Source organism: Octodon degus, unplaced genomic scaffold, assembly GCF_000260255.1.
Source record: "Octodon degus isolate 3935 unplaced genomic scaffold, OctDeg1.0 scaffold00045, whole genome shotgun sequence".
Classification (NCBI taxonomy): Eukaryota; Metazoa; Chordata; class Mammalia; order Rodentia; family Octodontidae; genus Octodon; species Octodon degus.
In genome coordinates, this window is record NW_004524621.1 from 3,940,374 (window position 1) to 3,968,132 (window position 27,759).

Genomic DNA, 27,759 nt, shown 5'->3' on the forward strand with positions numbered 1-27,759 from the left:
AGAGAGAGAGAGAGAGAGAGAGAGGAAAAAGGAGGAGGAGGAGGAAGAGGAGAAGGAGAAGAGAAGAAGGAGAAAAGGAGAAGGAGGAGGAGGAGGAAGAGAAGAAGAGGAAAAGGAGAAGGAGAAGGAGGAGAAAAGGAGGAGGAGGAGCAGGAGCAGGAGGAAGAGGAGGAGGAGGAAGAGAAGGAGGAGGAGGAGGAGGAGGAGAGAGCCGAGAGCCTCTGACCTCTGACCTCTCTTTGCCTATGTGAAATCATAGGCAAAGCGCAGCAGGCAGAGAAGCGGGCCTGAGCGAGGCTGTGGGTCTGCTCTGCTGCGCCTGCTCTCTTCTGCTTCCTGAAGCATCCCATGCACCTAGCTCTCCTGCCCCTTCAGTCCCTTGGGGTTTGAAAAGGCCGTGTTGTCAACATCACACATGTCTGTCTCCTTGGCTGCAAACAAGAAGCTTCTTTGCCTTTTGCCTTTTGCTTGGCTGAAATTCCAGGCCCCTCATCCCGCTTGCCTTTATGCTAATGCACCAGCACTTGCTCTGCAGCTGTTCTGAGCCTGGGCTTTCCAAGGACAGTAGCAGAGGTCTCCTGTGGGCGGCCCTGCCTCGAGATCCAAGTCCCTGCTGTGTACCCCCAAGGCCACCTGCTTGGTGAGTGCCCTGGTGTGGTGCTCTAGGACAGCCTGGCTTTGAGGGGAGGCAGGGCGAAGGGAGCCTGGGCTGTAACTGATGTACTCCGGGAGGCTGAGATGGGTCACACGTTTGAATTCAGCCCAGGCAAAGAATTTAGCAACATCCAGTCTCAAAATAAAAGGGAAAAACAGGGGGTGGGGTAGGGATGTTGCTCGGGGTGAAGGCCCTGGGTTCAGTTCCCAGTGCTGCAGCAAAGGGGCCAGAGGCAGAGGCTCTGACACGGCTTCGTCACCAATCAGCCAGCAGTTCTTCTGCACAGTTCTGGTGGAAACTCCAGCTTGTCAGTGGGTACTGTCAGACCGTCCCCTGAAAGGAGTTGGGGCCCCATTGCCACCTTCACCCCTACAGTAGGTTTGTGAGCTCTTGTCAGAGAAGCCCTGCAGGGCCTGTTGGTCCAGGGAAGCGCAACAGGAACAGGCACTGAGCACAGACCCAAGAGAGGGGACAGAAAGTCTTCGCCCCACCTGGCTGAGTTAGTGGGACCCTGCCTTGACATCCAGGTGCCCCAAAGGCTGTGCACATAGCTCCTACAGAGGCCCCGGGTGCGACCCTCAGTCCTGCAGACAGGGCAGTGAAGGTATGCTCAGTCCTGGTACTCTGGGCTCCAAGTCCAGTACCATGGGTAAACTGAGGAAAGGAAGTAGGGGGCAGGGGGCACACACAGCTCCCTTGGAGACAGAAGCACAGCCTGGCCCCCCTGGACTATACCTGTGGCCAGGGGGAAATGGGCATTGTCACCTTGGGGATATTGTGGCCCCAGTTATGGTCAGGATAGGGGACAGGGAGGCACAAGCCATGCATGGCTGGCGAGGGAGACGGAGAGGTGGGGTGGCTCCCTGTGCGGTGCGCTCCTGTCACATGAGGGTTCTCATTCTGTCTCAGTTTGCCTGCTGGATACAGAACATTAGTGGCCAGTACGACCTCTCCCCAGATGCGCAGCACTAGGCAGAAGCTGGAAGTGATCCAGGCCCCTCCCTGCCTGCCTTTTGTTTGCTTGTTTATTTCTTGAGACAGGATCTCCCTATGTGACCCAAGCTGGCCTGGAGAGCTCAGCAGTACTCCTGCCTTAGCCTCCCAAATACTGGCATCACAGCCATGTGCCTCTGTGCCTGGCCTTGCCTTCATTTTAAAGGAAACATCACCTCTGTCTTTTCACCTAGAATTGATGAAAAAGAGCAGTACACCACGAACAGGTTTTTAAGCTGTGCATGGCCTGTTATAATACTTAGGGCATGTTATTTGCAATACTGCCGCCCTCGCACAACAGCATGGAAAAAGCCCTTGCTTTTTATTTATCTTTATTGTTTTAATTTCAGCTTTGTACTGGGGCAAGATCTCAAAGCCCAACCCATGCTAGGCAAGAACCCTGCCACAGGCTATATACCCAGGCTCCTCGTCCTTGTAGGGTTTCCCAGTCAGAGGAGAGGTAAGCAGTTGGCCAGGACAGAGTTGGAATGTGCAGCAGGGAGCCACCTGGACCAGGCACAGCACTACCCAGCATGCCTCAGGGCGGGCAGCCATCTTGCTTTCAGCCTCTTTGGTCTTAACTACTGGGTGCGCTGCTCCTGGCATGGATCTTCAACTGTGTGTCCCAACTTCACGGCTGCTCAGGGTAGCTCTGCAGATGTTCTAGTGGTATTTATCTGCAGTAGATTTTGTTTTAAATCAAGGAGCCTTTATGCTAGAGTAGAAATAATGTTTCCATCTGACTCCTATGTCTTCAAGAACACCTAGATGTGAGAGTGGCTGGGGAGTTGTGGAGACTCCTGATGAGGGGTGGGTGAACCGCTTCTGCTTCTCTTTGGAGCTCTTTCATTTCCATAGTGCAATTAAAGTGAAAGCTATGTGGCAGCCTGACCCTACAAGGCATGACTCCTGAGGTACAAGATGCATTCTCTCACTGTGGGTCTCCCTTGTTGGGACACCAGGGGCGAAGCTCCTCCCCTCTCTCCAAGTGTTCCCTGGATGAGACAGGAAAGTGAAAGAGCACGGCGGCGAGGTCTGAAGGAATCCGGGGATGTCCTTCTTGGCAGGATGCACCTCCACCTGGAATTTTCTGGCTCCTGGCTATGCAGTGGATCACAGTTTTGGGAGTGGAATATCTGCATAGGCATGTGGCTGCTGAGGGTCAGGTCTGGAGGCTGGGGAGGGGCCGGAAGCTGAGCAAGGCCTCTGCAGTGCCCTGGCTGGAGCGGGTGCTGATGAGCCCTTTCCTGTCTCCACCCCTGGGGTGCACCTGGCCTGCCTGGACCCAAGCCATCTCCTGCCCACCCTGCCACAAACAGTGAGCCAGAGGTGAAGGGTGTCTGTCTGAAAACTATGTCCAGTTGATTTTGAAATGCAGTGTATCATTAAGCAAAGGGGATATATATATATATCAAGCCAGGTATGGGCCTGTGACCCTAACAACTGGGAGGCTGAGGCAGGAGGATCGGTGGGAGTTTGAGGCCAGCTGGGGCTACACATCAAGACCTGTCTCAAGAGAGAAGAGTGAAGTGGGTCTGTGGCTGGTCTTTTCCAAGGCAGCACTTTCCTGGGAGGGAGGCACATCTCAGTTTTGCGGAGTCCTGCTTATGGTCCACAGGTTCCCTTGTGGCCTTGAAAGGTACTGTGTGCCCCCTACAGATACTAACTCCAGCCTTGATTTAAATTGACAAAATTCCAATACTAATAGACAGTTTGAAAATGAGTCACTTAAAAGTTAGGTATCAAGGACTTCTAAAAGCTATGTTTAAGTAGTTCTACATACCTGGGAAATTTCAAAATGGCTTATTTGTTTATTTGTTTGGGGGTTTTTTGACACAGGATCTTGCTCAGTAATTTAGGCTGGCCTTGAACCCGCTACATACCCCAGGTTGGGCTCAAAATCATGGCAATCCTCCTGGCTCAGCCTCCCAAGGTTGGTAGTATAGGCATGTACCACCACGCCTGGCAGTTTTTGAGCCAAAATTCCATTATGTAGTCCAGGGTGGCCTCTAACTCACAGCGACGAGAAGGGCTTCTTGGGAGGCTACCATGGCTGAGGAGGTCAAGACTGAGGTAGGCACTCACAGGCGGGAGGCGGCTGTCAGCGCCTGCTCTGGCTGTGCAAGAGCTGGCAGATGGAAGGCCTCTGAGCCGCGGGCCCAAGGCCGGCACCCTCTCCCATGACAGGCCTTGACCTTGTTGGTGTGGCTGGAAGAATTGCAATCCTCACCGCGGGTGACACTAATGCGCTGAAGGAGCGAGCTTACTGGGGAAGCGTCCGTGCTGAGTGTCAGATCCGCCATGCTAGGCGTTGTGCTGCCGGGGCAGAGGGCCTGGCCTGGGGTGGTGCATGTGTGTCATCATGCGCAGGCTTCTCCCTAGAAGGGCATTGAGGGCAGTCTTGAGGACCAGGGTGTGGCTGGTTTGGTTACAGGGTAGGAAGGAAAGGACTTTCTGGCTGAGACAGGTCGGGGGCACGCGTGGCTACTGGAGCCGAGGGGCCTGTACTACAGCTGCCTACAGCAGCCGTGTTTGCTGCGGATGTATTATGGTTAACAGCAAGCACTAGGGCTTCTGCATATCCAGCCATGCTTCACAGGGGAAGCTCTTTTGTTCTTTCTTTTTCTTCATGTATTTAGGACAGGGCCTACAAGGTCTCACTACGTAGATCTGACTCGTAGTGATCCTCCTGTTTTCAGCCTCGCAAGCACTCGGATTACAGGCACACGCCTCCCTGTGTCCACCACACCACCACACCCAGTCTCAATCGCGTCTCAGTGTGCCAGGGGTGGGGCTGGCATGGCCTGCTGAGAATGGAACCCCCGCCGCTGCACTCTGCCTAAACAGGTGCTTTAGTCAGACACTGAACTATCTGGCTGGCTCTTTTTTTGTTCTTTCTTGAGCCTGGGTCTCACTATGCAGTTCATGTTGGCCTAGGACTCTATCTCTAGCCCAGGCTGGCCTCAAACTCGCAGCAATCCTCCTGCCTCAGCCTCCCAAGTACTGGGATCATGGGTGTACACCACCATGCCTATCTGGGGAGGCTTTCTTTAGGGTCAGACAGGAAGGAAAACCAAAATTTCTTGTTTGAATCAAAACAAGAAGGAAGTTGTCTGCTTTCTTAGTAAAATTCTTTTGAGATGTATTGTGTGGTACATATACCTGGGGCTTTCCCACTCAGCTATATCCCAAGCCCTTTTTCAGTTATTTTGAGACAGGGTCTTGCTTAGTTGCCCAGGCTGGGCTTCACCTTGTGATCCTCTTGCCTTAGCCTCCCAGGGTGCTGAGATTATCTGTGTGAGCCATCAATTCTGGCCCTTTTAATCATTTTCTGAGTAGCATAGGGGAGAAATTTCTGGAGAAATAACAGAGGCACACAGTCCTGGCTTGTTGTGTTGTTTTAAGCAGTAAAAAACCGGTGTGGTGATGATGTCGACTCTCCTGCCTGTTGTATTGTGTCGCTGGGTGAGTCGCTTATCTGGCTCCGGGGAGCACTTTTCATGGAGTGGGCATTTGTGACACAAATAGACGACATTTCTTATCCACACCTTGCTTGGTCCCAGCCCTCTGTGGACTCCGATGCTGAATCCCATCCATCAGTCTCCTGAGAAGGGATGCAGAGGAAGACAGGAGCTGTGCAACTTTCCCCAAGGACAGGGATGGAGCAGGCAGATGTCACTTCCTAGGTCTGTGTGACTGACACAGGAGCGGCTGGCAGCTGGGCACCTCCAGAGTGGACAGGGGGCCGAGGCGGAACCAGAGGCAGAGCTCACGGGGTCGTGTGTGGCGTGGGAGCCGGGGACGGCAGGCGGGGGTTGGCCTGGGCCTGAGTGCTGTGCAGTAGCAGCCAGCCAGCGGTTATTTTGGTAATCTTTCTTTCCACTTGGTGCTTTGGATTCTGATGAATCCACCAGAGAATTCAAGAATCTTCCTTCCTTCCGAGCGTGCTCCCAGCGATGGGCCGGCAGCCCCCTTGGGAAGCTGCCACCCGTCCTTCCTGTGTTGCCCTGGCCTCCTGGGCTCTTGGCCTGGGAAAGACACTTCGGCTACCTGCCAGCTCCCTGTGTCCGCCAGCCCAGACACACCCGGCACCTGGCTCCACAGTGCCGCGACCCAGCCCCAGACTCAGCTGGCCCCAGGGCCCCCGAGGAGACTCACTCCTGAAAAGCAGCCTTGGGGCAGAGGCCTTAGAGCTGTCTGGGTGACAGCTACAAAAACCAGTGCTTGAAAATGCTCTAAGAGGATTAGAGTGGGTTTGTTCTGGCTGTAATTACTAGATGTAATTAATGTTTTGTTTTTGTTGTTGTTGTTTTAACACAGGGTTTCTCTGTGCAGTTCAGGCTGGCCTCAAACTCACTGCTATAGCTGAAGCTGGCCTTGAGCTCATGGTGCTACTCCTGCCTCAGCCTCCTGAGGGCTGGAATTACACGCCAGTGTCACCACACTAGGCAAAAATGACCTTATTTTATATAATAACAAACTAGCCAGGTATGGTGGTGCACACCTGTGGTCCCAGCACTTGGGAGGCTGAGACAGGAGGATCACCATGAGTTTGAGGCCATCCTGGGCTACACAGTGAGATCCTGTCTCAAAAAAACATAAAATAAAATGAAGCAAATAGAACAAAATAAGCTCATTTTGTAATTATGATCATTTTATAATTCTATTCCATATGTCTGTGCTATTTTTTAAAAAGCATTTAATATTTCATAATGTGAATTGCTCCCACTTTTAAAAAAATAATGACTTGTACAAATTCCCTAGGTAGAAATGGTGTCTTGTGTTCTGGGTAAACTGGAAAGCGTTTTTTGCATGCATAGCACCCTAAGTGGCTCATGTTCTGCCTAAGGCCGCGGGGCTTTGGCCAGGACGGCGACAGCACTTGCTCTGATCCAGTGTGAATGTGGAAATGTCTAAAACCGACGTGGTGGGAAGCACAGCAAAATGATGCTGAGAAGACGTGTTTGTGGAAGAGTGGGCCTGCTCTGTGTGGGCAGGACAGGACTGGATCCTGGGCAGGCCCTTGGGAAGCAGCCTGGCGCTAGGTTTCACACACCACATAGCATAAACGCCAGGATTAGCCATGCCTGCCCCTCTGGATCTAGGTCCTCGCTGGCCAAGCAGCCAGTGTTTCACCCTAGGGTGGCCAGGCATTGTGGCAAGCGCTGACTGGACCCCTGTTGTCTCAGCTTTCATCCTGACCTCCCGCAGGTGGTGACCTGTCATGCGGCGGGGGACACCCTGAAGTTCCTGGTCAGCACAGGGCTGGCCTCAGCGGGAGATGCGGGACAGCAGCTGTGTGATGTGCATCTGAGCCCCGTGCACCTACAGGTAAGAGCAGGGAGACTTGGCAAATCAAGGACACTAGCCGCACCAGCACAGAGCTGCTGACCAGGCAGGGACGCCTGTCACACTCAGGACACCCATGTCTCCGTTAATCACCATGAGTGGCAGAGGTGTCAAACCCCAAGCTTCCACATTTTTTCTTTTTGTTTCTGGGTTGTTGATTTTGAGACAAGGTCTCTCTGTGTAGTCCAAGCTGGCCTTGACATGTGGCCTTTCTCCTGCCTCAGCCTCCCAGGTACTGGGATTGTAGACCTGAGCCACCATGCTCAACACCTTTATTTTTCTTCTAAGTTAAAGCATGAGTTTTGCTGTCATTTTTCTGGAGATGAGCCTATGACTATAGGCCTCCTGTCTTGCATGTGATTTTTACAATTGCACCAAGAGAGACTCCTGTCTGCAGTAGTTCTACGGGATGAGCAGGTGCTGAGAAGTTGGGAATTTCTGCTCCCGCCTCAGAGGTCACTGCCGACTCACCCTCGTGGCCACCTCATCTGCCTTTGTCCCTGGCCACTATGACTGAGGAGGATATAGCATGCAGGACCCTCGCTGCACAGGAGGGTGGGGTTCCTTTTTTTTTTTTTTTTTTGGAATTGAACCTAGGGTCTTCACATTGAGCTACTTTCCCAATCCTTTTTTTTTTTTTTAATTTTTTTTTTTTTTTTATTTAGAGACAGGCTCTCACTAATTTGCCCATACTGGGCTTTAACTTGTGAGCCTCCTGCCTCAGCTTCCCGTCGGCCTCCCAAGCCCAGCTCCTTCTGCTTTGCTTAGAAAGATGTGATTTTAAATAACCATCTGCACTGTGGCTTCTTGGGCCTGAAGTGGCTTTTCCTGAAAGCCTCTCCTCTGTGTCACCTCAACCCCATGCCGGAACACTCTTCTTAGAGATGCACCAAAGAGTCTTGCCTTGGGACTCCTCCACCTCACCTGTCCTGCACCCCACAGTTTTTGGGCAGGATGGTTAGAAAAATAGCCTTTGAGGGGGCTTGTAGGTTAGCACAGTTGCTGAAATTGCCTGCTTGGGCAAACCCAGTCAGGCGCAGGGGACTGTGGTTCAATCCCCAGATCCACATGCTGCACCAGACCCGCCCTGAAGGCAGCCTGAGCCAGCAAAGAAAGAAAGAGAGAAAGAGAGAAAGGAAGGAAGGAAGGAAGGAAGGAAGGAAGGAAGGAAGGAAGGAAGGAAGGAAGGAAAAAGAAAGAAAGAAAGAAAGAAAGAAAGAAAGAAAGAAAGAAAGAAAGAAAGAAAGAAAGAAAATAGCCTTTGAAGCCAAGGACACATTTGCTGCATGGCTGGGGACTGAATAAATGGGGGGGGGGGCTCAAGCCACACCCCAAGGCAGTGCTGTCCCTGCAGGCACAGTCTGTGTGGAAGCTGCAGCTGCCTTTCCCTGCAGCCACATCTTGGATTTCTTGTCACACAGGCATGTGACCTCAGCACTTAGCTCACTTCCCAGAGCAGGGGCAGTTGCTCCAGAGGGGTGTATTATTTATATTTTGAGCCAGGATCTCACTGTGTCTTAAACTCAGCGATCCTAGGGCTGGCCACATAGGTCAGTGGACTTAAGTGCCTGCTTAGGCAGAGCACAGCAGCTGGGGCTTGATCCCCAGTGTGTCATGCTCCCCCCGCTCCAGGGCACACTGAGATGGTGATGGAGACGGCATGGTGGCGTGGGCCTGTAATCCCAGCGCTTGGGAGGCTGAAAACAGGAGAATCACTATGAGTCTGATCTACGTAGTGAGATCCTGTAGATCCTGTGCTGAATACATTAAAAAAAAAAAAAAAAAATCTCAGTGATCCTCCTGCCTCGGCTCCCTGAGTGCTGAGCTGAGAGTCCTGTGCCACCACACCCTGCATGCTGGGCAGGCTGTTCATGCCATGGGCAGGAGGTCGCGCTCCTCTGATGTCCTGCAGGCCAAGGGTGCAAGTGGGTTGCTCGTCAGACTGTCTGCTGCTCTGCCTGCGGGTGGGGGCATGCTTTCTTCCCTGAAATGCTGAAATTCAAGTACACTTTTCCTGCAGTGACTGCAAAGGCCTGGCCTGCTGAGTGTAGGAGAGAGGGGTCCTGAGTCTTTGCTCTTTCCTCCCCCTTGGGGTGGGAGGTGTGGAGATGCAAGGCACTGTGATGTGGCTCTGGAGTGAGCATCTGGCAGAGCAGGGAGACCAGGTCACTGTCACTTGCGAGGAGGACGGGTCACTATCACTTAGCTGGGATGACTTGGGCTTTTCCCATCTGTCCATCTGTCCATCTGTGCTATGGAAGGTGACATCCCAGCAGGAGGTTGGATGTTGAGACCAGAACCCCTCCTGAGAAGCCAGACAGCAGGTCCTGCGGGTATTGGTAGACTCATTCCTGGGGTTGTGGCCTGACACCTGTGACACAGGACACTCAGGCCTCTGTATTCCTTGGCCACAAGCATTGTGCTGAACCTGGTCAGTCCTCAAGCCCTGCCTTGCTGGCCATGCTGCTGTGTCTTCTTCCATGTTTAAGGACTCCTGTGATTCTTCTGGGTCATCTAAGAAACCAAGCAGCTCTGTCCACTTCCAGGTCCCAACCTAATCTTCTGCCAGGCTCCTTGTGCCACACCTGTGCTGTGCACAGGCTCCATGGAGAGGTGTGGTTTCCCTGGGTTGACTGGCACAGATAGGCAGGTGAGGCCAAGTTAGAGCTGGGCAGACCAGTTGCTGGAGGTGGGAGGTGGGGAAAGGGACAGGGACAGATGCCTTGCATAGCTTCTATAGTCTTGGGATGGGATGGGCACCTGGACCCCTCCCTACTTCTCTCTGGCATGCTTGAGGGACATGCTGGGAAGAGAAATGCCAGCCACTGCCAGTTGCTTAGTGCGAAGAGACTGCAGAATTTAATGATACCTGGCCTTCATCCCCTAATACTGAGCTTAGGAAAGGGGCTGATACAGATGGAGGAGAATGAGGTCTTCCTGTTCTTTCTGAAAGCACACAGTAGGCTGAGGAAAAATTGAATAATCACTGAAGCAGATAAATGGATAAAGGCACATACACAGAGTGTACGTATGCATGTAGACACACAGTGTGTGTGCAGACCTACTGCAACCCAAGCTCACTAAGGCGCTGGCAGAAGAGCAGCTGTCCAATGACTGTTTCTCTTCCCTAGCTGGAGTTCCACATGAAGGAGAAGAGAGAAGACATCCAGATCCACTGGTCCTTCATCCACGTGCCAGATACTTCCATTCAAATCCAGCCCCATGCCCCAGGGGAGGTGGGTCATTTCCGTGATTCTCCTTGGTGTGAGGGCTCATGTGCTGGGGGTGGAGGTACTTAGCCTCCTCTCTGTCCTCCTCTGTCCCTCCCTGGGCTAACCAGTGCCACCCAAGAGAGGTCACCCCTGGGGACGGAGCTGTGATGGACTTGGTATATAGTGCTCCTTGAAGCCATAGCTGGAGTTACCTGGCTGCTTCTGAAGGTCAGAAAGCCTAACCCCCTGCCCCCCCCCCAGGATGCAGGCTTTGGAGGCTGAGAGTAGTTAAGTATCACCAGCTGAGATCCTGGGGTCACATGTCAAGAGGTCCCCTGCATCTCCCATCCCAGAAAGGACAACCCACAGAGGCTAGCCAGCATCCCAAGACTGCTGGCTGAGGTGATCCCCCTTGTCCCCGTTGTTGCCAGGGTACCATTAAGCCCATCTGTCTCACATCCTAGAGGTACAGGTCTTAGAGGCCAGAACCTGGGAGTCAGGCATGGCTTCAGGTGGAGGTAGAGCTGGGCCGCCCCTCTGCATCTCTGGGAAAGTCATGCAAGTCTTATGCCCAGGGTATCTCTTCTGATGGTCTCCTGTCAACTTTGCTCTGTGCGAGGCCATTGTCTGCTCCTCCAGAAAAGCACAGTTGAAAGATACGAGTTTAGTGGATCACTGATAGTTATTTCAGCCTCCGTGCCTTGCTGTAAAGATGTATGTGGCTGTTGTTTGCCTTGCCTTGGGTTCTTAGCTGAGTTCTCAGAGCTGCATGCATCAGAATTGCTCCCAGCCCTGGCAGGTTGTTCTCATGAGGTGGGGGGTCAAGAGTGTGGAGTCCTCCACACTCCGCATACCCCGTTCATTCCCTTTTCCCCTTCTGGTGTCTGCAATGCAGTTCTCCCGCAGTGCCCTGGCCTGTCCAGGCCTACAGTCCACACAGAGCAGCTGGCCACTGGGTCTGGCTTCCTGCCACTTGCAACAGACCTGCTAGAGGTCAGGCCCCACTCCTGATTGTATAATTATTATTACTATTTGTGTGTGTGTGTGTGTGTGTGTGTGTGTGTGTGTGTGTGTGTGATTTTGAGACAGGGTCTCATTATGCAGTTCAGGCTGGACTAGAGCCCACTTTGTAGCCCAGGCTTGAACTTGCAGCGACCCTCCTACCTCCTGGCTTGTATTGTTATTTTCATTATTGTTCATGGTAGCATAGGTCCTGTGCATGGTGAGCACGTGCTCTACCACTGACCCACATTCCCACCTCTTTTAGTTTTTTTCAGATAGGATCTTGCTAAGTTTGCCCAGAATGGCCTCACACTTAAAATCCTCCTGCCTCAGGCTGCCCAGTAGCTGGTGCCCAGTGCCCAGCTCGGCCCCCAGGAAACTCCCTGTGTCCCTCTGCCGCGCCCAGCCCTGCCAGCACTGAGATTCTTGTTGGGGAGAGCAACCCCACACACCCAGCAACCGGAAGCACCGTGTGTCCATCAGCTCAGTTTCCAGGGTCTGGGGTCTGCTCTGCAGGGCTGTCCTGAGCACAGGGCCTGTGGCTATCACCAGGATGGGGTCTGGCTGCGTGCCTTCTGGTTGCAGGGTGTGACAAGGCTCTCTGGGTCCCTGTCCTGAGGCACTGACCCCATCATGAAGGTTCTGCCCTCCTGACCTAAGCACCCCAAGGTCCCACCTCCTGACACCTACACTTGGATTTGGATTTCACTAAGTAGCTCTGGCCTCAGACTCACAGCGACCCTCCCTCGTGCTTCAGCCTCCCAAGTGTGGGGATTACAGGCATGGCTTTTTTTCTTTCTTGTCTTTTTGTCTTTTTTTGGAGCGGGGGACAGGTTCAGATTTCAACACAGGTCTTTGCCCCTTGACATTAGCAACTCTCAGCGGGAGGCCCTTCTGACCTCAGTGGCACTGTGCTCCTGAATGCAGGCCCACGTTGTGTCAGGCTCACGCCAAGTCTTGGTGCACACTGATCCCCAGGGCCACAGCCCCTCCACCCCGCTCTTCCAGGACTTGCTTGTGCTCTTCCTAGTTCTGTTCAGTCCTTACACACAGTCTCCTCAGAAGTGATGGCTTCTATAAGAATGAGCTCCCACATGTGTGTGACTTGGGGCTGAAGCTGAGTGTGCCACGCAGCACATTACTGTGGCCTCTACTCTTCATTCTTACTGTCCCTCTAATCTGGGGACTTATTATTTACTTACGTTTATTCATTTATTTTTAGTGACAAGCATGAATGACTCCTCTCCCCTGCACTGGGGACTGGGCCCAGGGCCTTCACCTGAGCTGCCTCCTTGGCCCTCTCTGCTTCTTTTTCACTGGACTGGCAGCGTCTCACTAAGTAGTTCAGTGTGTCAGGCTCCCACAGCCTTCAAGGGTGTCCAGACTACAGGTGTGCACTGCCTGGCCCAGTGAGGTGTGGATGCCTTTTGAAGTTAGCAGGTGCCCACTTCAGGGCAGAGTGACCTGTCTGTCCTGGCTGGAGTTCCGGGGACAGGAGCCAGTGCAGCCTTAACATCCAGTTCGCTTCCTTTCAAGCAAGTGGGTGGGGAGCCTCTGAGGTGTGGCCTCGGTGTAGGTGACCAAGTGACCAATGACCTATGTCTCATACAGGACCTGACTGTGGAGCGAGAGGCTATGTCCGAAGCGCTCCAGGACCTCCTGAAGCGCCTGGTGGGCCCTGCCGCGCCAGCAGTGGTTCTGAGCACCAGGCCGGCGAGCCAGCAGGAGGCTCAGGTGAGCAGCGAGCGGGTCGGGGCCTTCTGAGTCCGGGGCAGAGCCGGCACCTTGGGGAGGCTGTGCGTGTGGTCAGTGATGCTGCCTCCATGCCGGACTGCACCGCTGAGGGGTCTAGTGTCTGCACTCCTTGTGAGAATCTAACGTAGTAAGATTAACATGCCCAACAATCGTGAGGCACTTGAAAAACTCCAAACCACCTCCACCCACTTCATGCAAAAATTGCCTTCCAAGAAACTGGTACCGGGTGCAAAAAGTTGGCGACCACTGGCATAAGTAACACAGATGCCCTTGCTGAAAGCGAGTCTGCCTGACCCCCAGCTGCACTTGTGGTTGTAACCAAGATGCAGGGGCTTGGAGTCCCTGGCATTTCTGACAAGATGGTGCCTGGGATTCTTCCGCCTGGAGTCCCAGCACTTCAGGGCCTTTCAGGGCCGGACCCCCATGGGTGAGGAGGTGGAGTCTTAGGACTTTGGTTTCCCTACTCTGATTCCAGAGGCTGAGTTCTGGGCACTGAGGGCCACAGAGCTCTAACAGGTGTCCTTGCCACCTCGCATCTCAGCACAGTGGGGGCTGTGTAGCCAGCTGTGGGTTGTGGGTGTCCAAGGCTCCATCTTCAAGGGGGAGTGGGGTGGGCAGGGCAGTGTCCCTTCAGTCCTCTGTCCCTTTGGCTCTTGCAGCTTTGAGAGCACTCTGAGGATAAATTCAAATGTCAAAATATGAGAAGGTTCACCAAATAGTGCAGTTTTAAAATCCATGGATCCAGAAAATCAAAGGGCCTGAACAGTCATAAAGGCGATGACCTTTAATAAATCTGCAACAGTCTCTCAATGGCATGCCTGAGACTTGGAGCCTGTGTGGGTCACCCAGATGTTTCTTTAGTAGAAGGTGCTGGCTCTCATGGCCTTGAGCTCTGATGCAGCTGGTTCTAGCCTGAGCCCGAGGTCTGGGTGCCAGAGAGGCGTGGGGTGGCTCCGTCCCTCCTTAGCCTCCCCACTCTCTGCTCATGGGCTGGGAAGCCCCTGGCTCAGAGTAACGCCCCGTAATGGATTCTCAGTCTCCTAGGCTGTCACCCCTGCTTTTCTCTTCCACAGAATCTGCCTCGCGCCTCCCCACCCACTCAGGACTGCTGCCCCCCCAAGCCTCCCAGGGCACATGAACTGAGGCTGCAGGTGAAGAACATCCAGGCCTCTCTGCTCAGCCACCTGGGGGCCTCAGGTGGGTGCTCCCATCTGGGAGAAGGGACTATCATGTGCCCTGGCCCAGGGGCCCAAAGAATCCTACCTCTGCCTGCATTCGAAGCTGCACACCTGGAACACTTGGTGCAATAGGGACCTTCAGAGGGCAGTGCTTGGCTAGGAGTAGGGTGCAGGAGGGGACAAGAACTCCTCCTAGCATCTGCACAGGAATGCGACTGACCTGACAGCTGCCGTGTGTGCCTTATGTAGCCCCCACATGGTGCTTTTCCTGTGGCCATGCAAAGGAGCAGATGTGTGTGGGCGAGCTCACACCAGTCCTGATCTGATCACTGCACATGCATGTGTGCTGAAATGTTACTGATGCCCGTGCACACCCCCAGGGGATGTGTTCGTTCAGTCCTGTGGAACGTGGGAGGCATGGGGAAGGCCAAGGGACAAGAACAATGGGATGTGATGCCTGGCTTCTCCTTTTTATTGGGAAGCCTCCTTCTGCTCCTCCTCTTCTTTCTCTCACCTCAAATTCTCTCCTGTCCCAAACTGTTAAGTTGCCCTGACCAATGTGTGCCCTGCCTCCACTTGTCTCCCAAAAGTGGGGACCATGGGCTGTGATATCAGGGCCCCTTGGGGACTCTGGTGTCAGATACCATGACTATTCCCACAGGACAGACACAGAGAAGTGTGTCCTTTTGTTTGAGATGTGAGAATACCGGGGGGAGGGGGGCAAGAGGCACCTATTTCTAGTTTTCCTTAGGTCCAAATGTGGGGTGCCCTATTGGACCTCAAGGCCTTTCATGAGCCTGTCTGTGGGTGATTCTTCAGGTGACAGCTAGTATGTTCAGCCTTTTAGCCTGCACTATGTGACCGCTGCGTGAGCACCCTGCATGCAGTTGGCTGAGGTTGCGGCCCTACTCTGGCCCTGTGCCAGGATGGGCCTATCTGGTCTGAGTGTCTTGGCTTCCTGGCTACATGGCCCAGAGAAATGTCCTGGTGGTTTCCAGGACTTGGCGTCACAGGGGCAGCATCGTCTCAAGGCTAGGACAGCTGTGAGCTGTCTGTCCCTGACCATACCTAGCATTCCAAAGAGACTTGGACTGAGCCAGGCCAAGCATGAGGGTTCTGCCGGAGACCAGAACGAGTTCTCTGTGAGCAGCCATGAGTATCATACAGTGGGGTCATTTCTAGGGGACAGTCTCCGCTGGGCATCCGGCCTATGGCAGGGGCTGACACAGGGGCTAGGATACTTGGGGTCAGCACAGGGCTTTTGCCAGCAGGCAAGGAAAACTTCAACCCCAAGAAGTTGGTGCTTTGAGTGTTTCTGTTAATGGCAGATGAAGGACAGGAGAGGCTATCAGGAGTGGAGCCTCAACGTTTAGCTTGGCCCTCTGTGTCCAGGTAAAAGCTGTCACGCCACTGAAATTCAGCCAGTCCTGAGCAGCTTCTCATGATTACAGGTGGCCCTGTGTGCACTGTGCAGCTGAATGACCCAGCTCAGATGTTCGCCAGCTCTCAGCTGAGGAACAGTGCCAACCTCTTGTGGGCAGAAGAATTCACCTTGTGAGTATGGCCCAGGTGGTAACAGCTGGGTGTCCCCAGCTGGGACTGCTACATCCCCGTCACTGTGCCATGCTGCTTAAGCAGAAAACTAAATTAGATGCAAGCAAACTGTCTTGGTGGCTGGAAGGTGGTTGTGGGTCATAGGATTCTTTCTTGGGCAGTTCAGGGTCCATCTCCTCCTCTTGCCCCGTAGTGACAGGTAGGACAGGCTGTGGGGGTCCCTCAGTCTCCGTAGAAGCTCAGCCACCCAAAGGAAACTCCTGACATGCCAAAATCCAACAGAGGAGGCCAGGGAGATGGCTCAGTGGAATAAGCACTTCCCTGGCAAGCACAAGGGCCTGAGTTCAATCTCCGGTTCCACCAAAAAAAATCCAACAGAGTGAAGGGGGACTTGGCGACCACTGACAATAATGACTTTGGAGTCATAAGTAAGGATTACCAAGGAGAAAATCTAGTAGCACCATAACAGCAGCTGCTGTTATTGCACATCTGGGCTCCTTGAGGAGAGCAGTGAAAACTTTTTTTAAAAAAATATTTATTTATTTATTTATTTTTGTGTGTGGCCAGCTCAGCCCACCAGGGGGCGGGGCTGGCTGGTATGTGGTGCTGGGGATTGAACCGCGGTCCCTTGTGCTTTGCTAAGCTTGTTCTAAGTAGGTGCTTTAGACCACTGAGCCATCTCACCAGCCCCCCCCTTTTTTAATGTACTTTAGTATAGGGTCTACAGGGTCTCACTGCACAGATTGGATTTGTAATGATTCTCCTGTTTTCAGCCTCCCAAGAGCTAGGATTACAGGAACACGCCACCACGCCTAGTCTCAATCTCAGTCTCAGTGTGTCCCAAGGGTGGGGCTGGCACAGCAAGTCAGAGATTGAACCCTGGTCCCTGCGTCTGCCTAAGCAGGCACTTTAGTCTGCTGAGCTATCTGGCCAGCAATAGTGAATAGTGAATATAGAATAGATAATAGTGAATATAGAATGGAAACAAGTCCTATGAGAAAAGTTTATAGGGGGGCTGGGGATGCAGCTCAGTGGCATAAGTGTCTGTCTGGCAAGTGCAAGGTCCTGAGTTCAATCCCCAGTACTACAAAAAAAAAAAAGAAGAAAAAAAAAAGAAAGAGAAAAAGAAAAATACATAGAAATAACAGTTTAGTAAAGTGGCAATCCCTTTATAAAAAGAAGTTCCTTTCTAATATTTTGACAATAAAGGTATAAAAACTGATGAAAGAATATGTCATAGATAGTGAATTTTAGAACATGCTAATGAAACTGTGAAAGCTGCTTGAGGAAACAGGGCATAATCTCCAAAAGTAGGAGTTGGAGCTGTCCATGCCCCACTGACGGAGGCTTGGCCCCAGGAGTCAGTGAAGAAATGCCAGGGTGGATTCAGGGAGCCCTGATGAGCATGCCCCTTGTGACTGGCAGAGCCGGTGTGCCCGGAGATCTGCACCAGCTGGCTCATACTTGGGGCGTGTTGGGAATGACCACCCGTCCCCAAAGGCTGGCCATCGCGAGTCAGTAAATGAAACTTCACGAGGCTGCCGAGAAGCAAAACCCGAGATGCACGTGGAGATGAGGCTGCCCTGTGGCCATCACTGGGGCCTGGGGGTCCTCTGACTCTGCCCTTTGTCTTTAACTAATTATACAGCAACTCACTCAGCAGGGTGCCCGCTCCCCACAGGTAGCCTTTAATTTTAAGTGGATGAAAGTTATGCACAGTGAGATGCAGCGCCATGGTTCCTGCTGGCCGCACCTCCAGGGGGCCCCTGCTCTGTCACCAGCAGCGTCATAGCCCGTAAGCTCTGTCACCAGCTGTGGGAGGCTCCTCATCCTGAGGTCACAGGAAGCCTGTCCTTATTTTTGGTAACATACCTCTGCAGTGTCTTAACTTGACAACCCCCTGTTGCTCTCCGTACTCAGAAGTAGTATGAGGTGCGACTTGAAAATTCAGCGAATATCCAACTTGTGTTTTGTCTTTTTGAGACAGGGTCTCTCTCTGCAGTTCAGGCTGACCTTGAGCTCCCTTTGTAGCCCAGGCTGGCCTTCAGTTCACAAGGAACCTCCTGCTTTAGCCTCCTGAGTCCTAGGATTACAGGGTTGCACCACTACACCCCACTATATCTAATTTTTAAAAACTTATCTTTCAGTGAAAGACACGTTGCCACTTCCCCCTGGAAATCTCCCCCTCACTTCACTCTCACTCAACCTGCCATCCTCGCCCTGCCTGCAGCAGCTCTGGAGTCCTCTTTCCTGAGTGTCTTTAGCTGTGCTGTCCTGGCTGCCTCCATGTCCTGAATGGATTCCAAACATTTTCCTTTCATGGTCTTTTTGACTTTGGGGAGGATCCAGAAGTCACACAGAGCCAGGAGCAGTGACTAAGGTGGATGAGGACACAGTGTTGTGTTTTTACGAGCCACCTTTCTGTTGGACAGCACTGGGCATCAGCAGTCACTGTATTTTTGGTCATACCTCATAAAGACTCAGGAAAGGGTACTCCAGAGCTGGTGCAGAAAGTGGCCAGACTTATGGGATGAGTACGTTCTAAGCAAGGGGGAGAATTGTGAAAGGGATTCATGGCAGTGTGTTTTTTACCATCATATGTACTTGGTACTGGGAATTGAACTCAGGGCCTCATACTTACCAGGCAGGCACTATGCCACTGAGCTATATCCCTGGCCTTTCTTTCTTTCTTTCTTTCTTTCTTTCTTTCTTTCTTTCTTTCTTTCTTTCTTTCTTTCTATCTTTCTTTCCTTCTTTCCTTCTTTCCTTCTTTCCTTCTTTCCTTCTTTCCTTCCTTCCTTCCTTCCTTCCTTCCTTCCTTCCTTCCTTCCTTCCTTCCTTCCTTTCTTAAATGTAGCATAGGATCTAGAGGGTTTACAGGGTCTCACTACATAGATCAGATTTGTAGTGATCCTCCTGTTTACAGCCTCCCAAGCACTAGGATTATAGGCATACGCCACCACGCCTGGTCTCATACGCTGTCTCAGCACGCCTTGGGAGTGGGGCCAGGATCGAACCCTGGTCCCTGCCTAAGCAGGTGCTTTAATCTGCTGAGCTATCTGGCCAGCCCTTATATTTCTAAGTAGACATTCACTGTGAATTTCGATCATCATGTGTATTTCAAAAGAACCTGAAACCTTTGCATTCTGAAGGTCTCACAGCTCTGTCCCTCTCCACAGTGAGCTCAACGCCAAGTCCAGAGAGCTGCACCTGCAGATCTTGGAGGAGGGGCAGCCCTCAGAAGGTGGGTGGGGAGCCACGGGGGGCCTGCGTGCGGGGAGCTTGCGTGCGTTGAGCGGGCCTGGGGGTCTGAGGGTGGTGTCCTTTCCCAGAGGACACTCGGGTCCCGGTCCATTTTAGTGATGGGCAATGTCATACATCTTTGGGAGAAGTTCATCTGACTTTTTAATATCCTAAGTCTTCCATTCCACAATTCTTCCTTAGAGAACCATTCTGGATGCTCCCAGCCTCAACAGACTTCCCTTGTCTTTCAGTTTTTAATTTCAGTAAAATATGCATTACAAAAACTGCGCCATCTTGGCAGAGCCTGAGTGCCTGGTGTAGTGGCATTCAGCACGCTTGCTGGGACTACTACCTTTCCTCCCCGTCCTAGCTGTGGTTCCCAGAGTAGAGCTCCACCCCCGCGACCCTCTGCCACCCTGTGCCTCCTCTCTCCAGCCCTAGCACCCTGCTTTCTCACTGCTTTTGCCTTAAAAATAAGCTGCTGCAGCTGCACTGAACGCATGAGTTGGGCCCCGCAATTCAAGGCCACCACCAGGATGAACAAGAACCTGTATGCCTGAAATGAATCAATAATTACAATCTTTTTTTTTTTTTTTTTTTTGAGACAAAGTCTTGCTATGTAGTCCAGGCTCTACTTAAACTCACTATGTAGCCCAGGCTGGCCTCGAATTTACAGCAGCCTTCCTGCGTCAGCCTCCCGAGTGCTGGGACACAGGCATGAGCCACCGCGAAGCTGCTATAGTTGCAGCATTTATGAGACTTATTTTTCTTCTTGCCGAGCTGGAGCTGGAGCCTGGGCCTCATGCAGGCCGGGCAGGTGCTGTGCCGCTGTGCCGCACCCCAGCCCGCTGGACACTTCAGGCCCCGTGACCACAGTTGGCAAGGGGAGAACCACCCCACTTATCTGGCTGAGTTGGGGTGACTTTGGGGGCTAGGAGGTTCTTCTTCCCCCTGCTAGTCAGGTCCCCGTCATCATCAGGAACCCTGAAGTGTCATCCTTGATTCTGCAGCCCAAGATGATGGGACTGGTGGAGAGGAAAGGACTAACACCCCCAGAGATGGTTCCGGCAATGCCCGGGGTGAGGCTGCACCTGGCTGGAGAGGAGCTCAATCCTCATCTTCTCCTGGGCCCATTTCAATCAATCCTGACAGGACCGTGAGATCCAGAAGTACAAAAGCAGAGTGAAGCGCTGGGCGTGGTGGCGCAGGCCTGCAGTTCCAGCACTTGGGAGGCTGGGGGAGGAAGACTGCTGGGAGTTCAAGGCCAGCCTGGGCTGCCTAGTGAAACCCTGGCTCGAAAAGCCCAAATAATAATAATAATAATAATAATAATAATAATAATAATGTGAACAACACCCACACAACTTGGCCCTGTGGTCCGAAGGGCTACGCATTTTAGATGTCTGCCCTGTTCCCCACAGTCTGTGACCATACTTAGTCATGCCCTCTCTGTCTCCCTCCCCCAACGACTCTCTTTCCCCCTAGTTCTCTTTTCACAGACCCCCCCCCCCACACACACACAGACAGGCACGCAAACCATTTAGGAAGACTGCAATACATGGCCCTTCCCCTCTGTTTTCTTTAGTGTATGTTTCTTAAGAATAAAGATGTCATTTTATTTTTTATTTATTTTTTTAAGATGTCATTTTGTCTTTTGAGACAGGGTCTCCCTATGCAATTCAGGCTGACCTTGAACATGCAGTGATCCTCCTGCCTCAGTGTCCTGGACCATGCCCATCAGGACAGCTTTTTTGGTGTCCTCAGTACAGTTAGAGTCCCAGTGCTCTGCTCTCCTATCTGGTTTGCATGGGTGGACACAGGGGTACCCGCCCCACCCTGTGTGGCCTCTGGCTGCTCTAGTGTACCCTGCATCCTGACATCTGGCTGTCCCCACAGCCTGATCTTGGCTTTGATCACTGTCACTGTCACTCTCCCTGCCCACCAGGGAGACCTTGTGCTGTGTCCATGACATCTGGTCTCCTTGTCTTTAGGTCCACTGGCAGTGGCAGCCATTCCGCTGGACTTGTTTAGGAAGCAGCCCTCCGGACCACAGAGCTTCGCGCTGACCAGTGGTCTGGGCCTGGGCAGCGCGGTGCTGGGCTCCATCACTGCAGAGGTACAGTGAGTGAGTGGGGCTCCTCCTTCCTGTCAGTGGCTCCCTGGCCTCTGGGTGATGTGTACAGATTCCGGCAGGGGGCGCTACTCCAGGCCTGTGCTTGGAGACGAGGGTGGGTTCTCCAGGTTTACAGCGCCCTGGGACCCTGGCACCCCGTGGCCCAGCCCCAAGGCCTGGGAGGGCTCCCTTGACTTTCAGTGTGATTCCCACAGCCTCACTTTGAGCTGGGCATGTTTCGGTCACAATCCTGTGGCCCATAGAAAATCCATGTGCACTGAGCCAGAGGGCGCATGGACAGAGTTGAAAATCCTCCCCCAAGAAATGTGTCCGAGCTGAACATACAGATTTTTCTCATGATTGTTCCCCAAAGCACACAGTATCACAACCATCCATGTAGCATATTTGTTGTGTTAGGTGTGATAAATAATCTGTAAGTGACTTTACATCTGTAGGAGGGGCCAGGCAGGTTTGTGCACTCCAGGAATCCCAGCTTCATGGAGGCTGAGATGGGAGGATTGCAAGTTGCAGACCAACTTGGGCACCTCATTGGGCCTGAGCTCAGTGACAGAGCAGGAGAGTGCCCTTGCCTAGCACACGCCCAGTCCTGTCACGCGAAAGAAAGGGCATCAAGGAGGCTGTGAGGTTCTGTGCAGGTAGCGCCCGATTTCTGAGGGCTTTGCTACCCCGGGTGGGACTGGAAGCCAGGAGCGCCAAGAGCGCCTGCATTGATGATTCAGTGGTCACTTCCACAGTTCTCTTACGTGGGCCCGGGGGAGCCCAGAGCCCCGCCAGCACCTCTGCCCACTCCAGCTGCGAAGGTAGAGAAGGACCGCACTGTGCTGCCCTGTGGCACCGTTGTCACCACCATCACTGCCGTGAAGACCAAGCCGCGCTTCGAGCCAGGCAGGGCATCTGGTGAGATGCCGGGCGGTGCTGGGTGGCAGTGAGAGGCCTGGGGCGGGTTGGCTCGCCTTTTTCGTCTGCAGAAGAGAAGCCACTTGGCCCACAGTGTGTTTGGAGCTGAAGTGCAGGGGAGGGAGCAGTTTCGCCTGACCCAGCTGCCTCTGAGTTAATTAAATGCTCCGGTTCCCACAGGACACCAGGCAGCCAGGGGAGACTCCCTGGGTTGAGTCACCTGGGAGAGGGCATGGTGATCCATGCCTGTGATCCCAGCACTTGAGAGTCCAAGGAAGGAAGACTGCTAAGAATTCCCAGCCAGCTTGGGCTACAAAGTGAGGCCCTGTCTCAAAACACAAAACCAAACCAAACCAAAACTCACAAACAGGCAACCAGGCCAGGCCAGTGCCAGCATCCCCATTTCTGGAGCCTGGTGCAGCACTGGTGACCATGGTAACTGGGTCTGTCTCCGACAGAATCTCCCGTGAGGACGCCCATCAAGGTGAAGGTCATCGAGAAGGATATCTCTGTGCAGGCCATCGCATGCCACAGCACACCGGTCAGCAAAACGCTATCCTCTTCAGACACAGGTAGGAGAGCACTTCTTCACTCTCTCTGTGCAGGTGAGCTGTTTCCTGAATCCTGTCACCTGCCTAGAAGTGGAGCTCCTTTTCTTAGTTTAGGAGGAGTTTAGTTTTTTAACAATAGGTGGAGCCGGGTGTGGCAGCACTGCCTATAATTGTAGCCCTTGGTAGGCTGAGGCAGGAGGATCTTCATGAATCTCAGTGCAGCATGAGCTGCCTAGTGAGTTCAAGGCTAGTCTGACTACATAGTGAGACCCCAGTCTTAAAAAAAAAAAAAAAAAAAGGCACTGTCTGTGAGTGCCCGAGTAGATCAATTAGGCAAAGTCCAAGCGTACACCCAGAAAGAATGCCGGAGTTCAGGAGAGTGGCACAGAGCGCTGGGGCTGGGAGTGTTCATGGTTTTGGGGACCCTCAGAAAGATGATCCAGGGTGTCTATTTTTGCATTGTTTATCACTTACCTGATGTCCATTTTCTAATGGCCAGGCTGCCTGACAGTGGCTGAAGCAAAAGCAGACTTCACCAGTTGAAATGCATTAGTGGCTCAGAGATGCAGTAGCTGACTAACTGTGCTGGTTTTTTTTTTTTTTTTTTTTTTTTTTTTTTTTGCGGAACCGGGTATTGAACTCAGACCCTTGCACTTGCCAGGCAAGCGCTTATTCTACTGAGCCATCTCCCGGGCCCCTGTGCTGTTGTTTGAGGGTGAGAGTCTGGAATTTATGGCTTTATGGCACCAAAGAAAAATGCAGGCCAAGTGTCTGGACCTCACATCCTAGGACCCTCTGACTTCCGGGGTGAGGAGCGGGAAAGGGAGCGGCTTAGCCTCCGGTCAGTGGCGAGCACTGCTGAGCCTGGGGACTTTGAGTGGCTGTTTCGTCAAGCTACAGGTCCCTCGCAATCACAGTCCCCTGGCTCCTGTCTGTATTCTTTCTGTCCCACCTCACTTCTACTTGAAAAGCTTTGTCACATTTAGCAGAATAGCGAAAGCTGCAGCAAGCTTCAGAGACCCTGTGGCACCTCCGCTTTGCCCTCGACGCCACCTCCTTTTTGTGAGAGGAGGAGTTTGAGGCAGGATTGCCATATAGAACCCTTTCTGGCCCTGAACTTGCCATGTAGCCTGGGCCGGGCTGGCCCTGATCTTGAGATCTTCCTGTCTCAGCTGCCCATGTACTGGGATTGCAGGCATCGCTGCCACTTCTGACTCTGTGGAACGCTGCATTGTTGTTAATGGGTTTTGCACTGCCTCCCCTCTGGCAGAACTGTTGGTGTTGAATGGTTCCGATCCGGTGGCCGAGGTTGCCATTCGGCAGCTCAGTGAGTCCTCAAAGCTGAAGCTCAAGTCGCCTCGGAAGAAGAGTACACTCATCATTTCGGGGGTCTCCAAGGTATGCCGGGTGCTGGCGCTGTCGGGGACAGTCTCTTCCCTTGTGGAAGGAGCAGTGCGCAAAACATCCTGTGTGTGGATATCAGGCTGTGTCCCCGACGGGGGGCTGCAGGGCGGTAGCCAGTGGGCTCGTGTGTTTCCAGGCAGCTTGCAGGTATCCACAGGGGCGGGGAGGGTGTTCTGCGAGCCTGCAGCTTGAGGAGACATTTCACAAAGAGGTGATGTAAGTCCCCAACTATGTCACTGCCCGATTTCTGGGGAACTTTCGCTCTTTGCATGTCACTTACTTCCAAAGCATCTCCATCCTTTGTGGCCAGAACTCAGTAGTCTGTTCACAGAAAAATGTGTGCTGTGGGTCTCCTGGTCCCCAGAGCAGCCCCTCACCATGCCTGGACATTTGCCAGCACCCACAGGATGGGTTCTGGGCTGGGTTCCAGGTGGGGTTCTGGCAGATCCACTTTGGATAAGTTCTGGGCACAGGTTGGGGAGGGGCCTCCTGCAGGGCCACAGAGAGGGCAGAGCTGGGAGGGGCCAATATGCTGAGGTGAGTCCCCAAAGCTGCTGTCATACCCACTCCAGCTGCCATGGCCACCCAGGCTGGTGCTGTCTCTTCCTGGGGGCTCCAGAGTGCAAGATGGCCTCAACCTCTCAGTGTTCCTCCTGCCTCAGCCTTCCCAGGGTTGGGATGACAGGTGTTCACCACCAGCCTGGGTTAGATATAGAATTTTAAAAGATATGAAATAACTACCCATGAATTCCCACTTTCAATTAGCATGAAAATACTGTAGAGATGAAGAACAAGAGAGGCTAAATCTGAGATGCAAGTTTACCTCCTCTGGAAAGAGTTCACCCTTATGCCTAGCCTCTGCAGCTCCTAGAGTGGATGCTGCTGTTCTTGGGGAGAGCACTCCCACACACCCTCATCCATGGGGTCTGGACCCTCCTGGCCAGGTGTCCCAGAGACCTGCTCTGGGCCTTCTGTCACAAGCAGTTGTGACAAAAGAGCCTTCCGAGGTGGCTGGCTGCACCTGCTGATGCTTTAAAATCTCCAGAGTAATTCCAGCACTCAGGCTGCTGAGGTTCAGGCAGGAGGATGCTGAACCAAGGCCAGCCTAGACTACACAGCAAGAACCTGTCTCAAAAAACCAAACAGTGCTGTGCTGGCCAGGCTCCTGAGGCACGCTGAGACACAATTGAGACTGGGCGTGGTGGTGTGCACCTGCAATCCCCCCTCTTGGGAGGCTGTAAACAAGCTGATCACTAGAGTCTGATCTAGTAGTGAGACCCTGAACACCCTGTAGACCCTTCCCTAAAGGTACAAAACAACAACAACAAACAAGCAAACAAAACCCCACGGTGTGAGTGGGAGAGCCACTGTCTGTGTTTCCACCCTGCCCCTGCCTGTCCTCCTGTCCGCTCGCTCACGGTGCTCTTCCCACAGACCTCCCTCTCTCAGGACCAGGACGCTGCCCTCATGCTGGATTATGCAGCCTCCATGGACAGCACCCCTCAGGAGGATGCCCTGGCCACCACGCCGGCCACCCTAGAGGCAGCTGCACCCTCTGCTCCACCTGCCCAGGATGAGCCCACCCTGGTGCCTACCGCCCCTGCAGCCCTGGAGCCCGGGCTGGAGCCCTGGGAAGTGGAGACGGTGGAGGAGGAAGCCAGGAGCAGGCCCTGCTTGCTGGAGCCCGACGGCGATGAGCTCTCCGAGAGCTCCTTGAGCGCCTGGGAGCTGGGTGTCCCCAAGAAGCGAAAAGGTACAGCTGCCTCCTCCATCCACTCCCTTGCTCCCTTTGCCCCAGTGGCCTCGCCCCAGCCACTGCTGCCACTTGGAATCCAGAACAGGCTTCTCCTCTCATCCACCTTGCTCTGCCTGGCTCAGCCACCAGCAGAGGGCACCCGCGGGCAGCGCCTGGCTCTCCTCGTACACTGCTGAGGCAGCCAGGCTAAGTGGGCCATTGAACCTAGCAGCCCTGCAGGCGGTGGCTCCCGAGGGGACTGGAAGACGCAGAGTTCTGGGGTGGCTGGTTCTCGCCTGAGTGTGCATCGCGAGGCGTGCACAGCCTGAACCCCGACAGGGCCCAGCTTCTAACTCACACGGCCTAAGCCTCAGTTTCCCTTTCCTTACTGGGGGGAGGGGGATTTCATTCCTGCTCCACCCACCCTGCCCCCAGCAGCACCGTGGCATGAGGTGGTGACATCAGGAATCTCCCGAGTTACTCACTCTGACTTTCTGTCCTACACTGGGCACCGTCTCGGTCACAGCTGCTAGCCCCGGGCGTGGAGAGGCCAACAGTGCTGCTAAATGCCCCACAGGGCACGGGCAGCCCCACTGAGCCCCAGGGAGCCGCCTGCTCTGCGGAGGCCAAGAACCTGCCCTCGGGAGTCCAGTCTGCCCTTGGGCAGGCTCACCCATTTTTTGGATTTCTTGTTTTTTTGATACAGGGTCTCACTTTGTAGCCCAGGCTGGCCTTGAACTGACAGCGATCTGGTCCTCCCGCTTTAGGCTTCTGATTGCTGGGGTTACAGCCCTGCACCTCTGCACCGGACTTCCTACCCCCGTTTTGGGGCTTCTCCTGCTGCTGTCCCTTAACCTATGCCCTGCCCCCTCGCTCAGTGACGGGGAGGAGTTAAAGGAACAGGAGGAGGGGCTGGGAATTCCCAGAAAAGATTCAGCCCCTGCGGGTTTGCCCACTTCTGGCCTCTGAGGGGCTTTCCGAGTTTGCACCGCAGTGACCTTGCTCCTGGCGCCTCCTGGTGGCCGGCTCCTGTGTAGGCACACAGAAGCCCAGCGCGGGAAGCTGAGCAGAGTGTGTATGTGCTTGTCCCTTCCGTCACAGGCTGGTGGATGATGCCCTTTGAGCTTGAGGTGTCTGGGCAGCTCATGGAGCACCAGCGGCCACCCGCATCTGTTCCCAGCTTCCTGGGTGCTTCCATCCTGGGGTGCTGCTGTGTTGGCTCTTAGTACTTCAGAAGGAGGTGTTTGCTCTTGTTTTTAAAATGTTTTCAATTCTAGCCGGGCATTGTGGTGCCTATCTAATCCCAGCACCAGGAAGGCTGAGGCAGGAGGACTGCCGTGGCTCAGGGCCAGCCTGGGCTACGAAGTGAGCTCACCAGCTTGAACTTCGGAGTGAGACCCTGTTTAAAATTTATTTTCCTATCCAATCTTTTCAAGAACTTTTTACTTAGCCTCTCTAAGATGTCTGTCTTGTAATTACCAAATAGTTTTCATTTTTTACAAAAACATTTCAGAACGGATCTTACTGGAAACAGCCCTGTGAAAGTTGCATCCCACTGGAAACTTACTTCTTTTTTTTTAATTTAATTAATTTATTTATTTATTTATTTTTGTGTGTGTAGCCAGCTCAGCCCACCAGGGGGCGGGGCTGGCTGGCATGTGGTGCTGGGGATTGAACCGTGGTCGCTGTGCTTTGCGAAGCTTGTTCTAAGTAGGTGCTTTAGACCACTGAGCCATCTCACCAGCCCTGGAAACTTACTTCTGATTTACAAACCTCCTGTATCTTTAGTAAGGAGTCAGAGGACACCTGCATGTTTGGGATTTTCTTGGAAATTCACATATTGTGATACCTAGTACAGGAGCTTGAGTCCCATATTGGGATTAACTTTTGAACAAGCTTCGATAGACTGGCCCAGGGGTGTGAAGAGGCCAGACACTCTGCGCTGTGTGTACACAGGTGGGCACATGGTCAGGCTTGGGTGTGAGGCAGAGTGCTCTGCTGTTCAGGATGGCCTTGCGCTCTCAGTGATGCTCCTGCCTCAGCCTCCCAAAGACTGGGTTACTAGGTGTGCAGCATCATACCCCGCAGGTGTGTTTT

The 27,759-nt window shown here is 53.2% G+C and overlaps 1 protein-coding gene across 1 annotated transcript in view; it reads left to right on the forward strand.

Annotated features, from left to right (window-relative positions):
- Positions 1-27,759, forward strand: part of C2cd2 (C2 calcium dependent domain containing 2) — a 52,068-nt gene that overhangs the window by 16,320 nt on the left and 7,989 nt on the right. Inside the window, exons 3-13 of the mRNA XM_023716029.1 lie at positions 6,860-6,979; positions 10,129-10,233; positions 12,823-12,945; positions 14,040-14,163; positions 15,596-15,698; positions 18,878-18,942; positions 20,933-21,057; positions 21,810-21,972; positions 22,431-22,544; positions 23,794-23,921; positions 25,362-25,680. Of these exons, the coding sequence (XP_023571797.1) occupies positions 6,860-6,979; positions 10,129-10,233; positions 12,823-12,945; positions 14,040-14,163; positions 15,596-15,698; positions 18,878-18,942; positions 20,933-21,057; positions 21,810-21,972; positions 22,431-22,544; positions 23,794-23,921; positions 25,362-25,680 (1,489 nt within the window). The remainder of the gene's footprint in view (positions 1-6,859; positions 6,980-10,128; positions 10,234-12,822; positions 12,946-14,039; positions 14,164-15,595; positions 15,699-18,877; positions 18,943-20,932; positions 21,058-21,809; positions 21,973-22,430; positions 22,545-23,793; positions 23,922-25,361; positions 25,681-27,759) is intronic.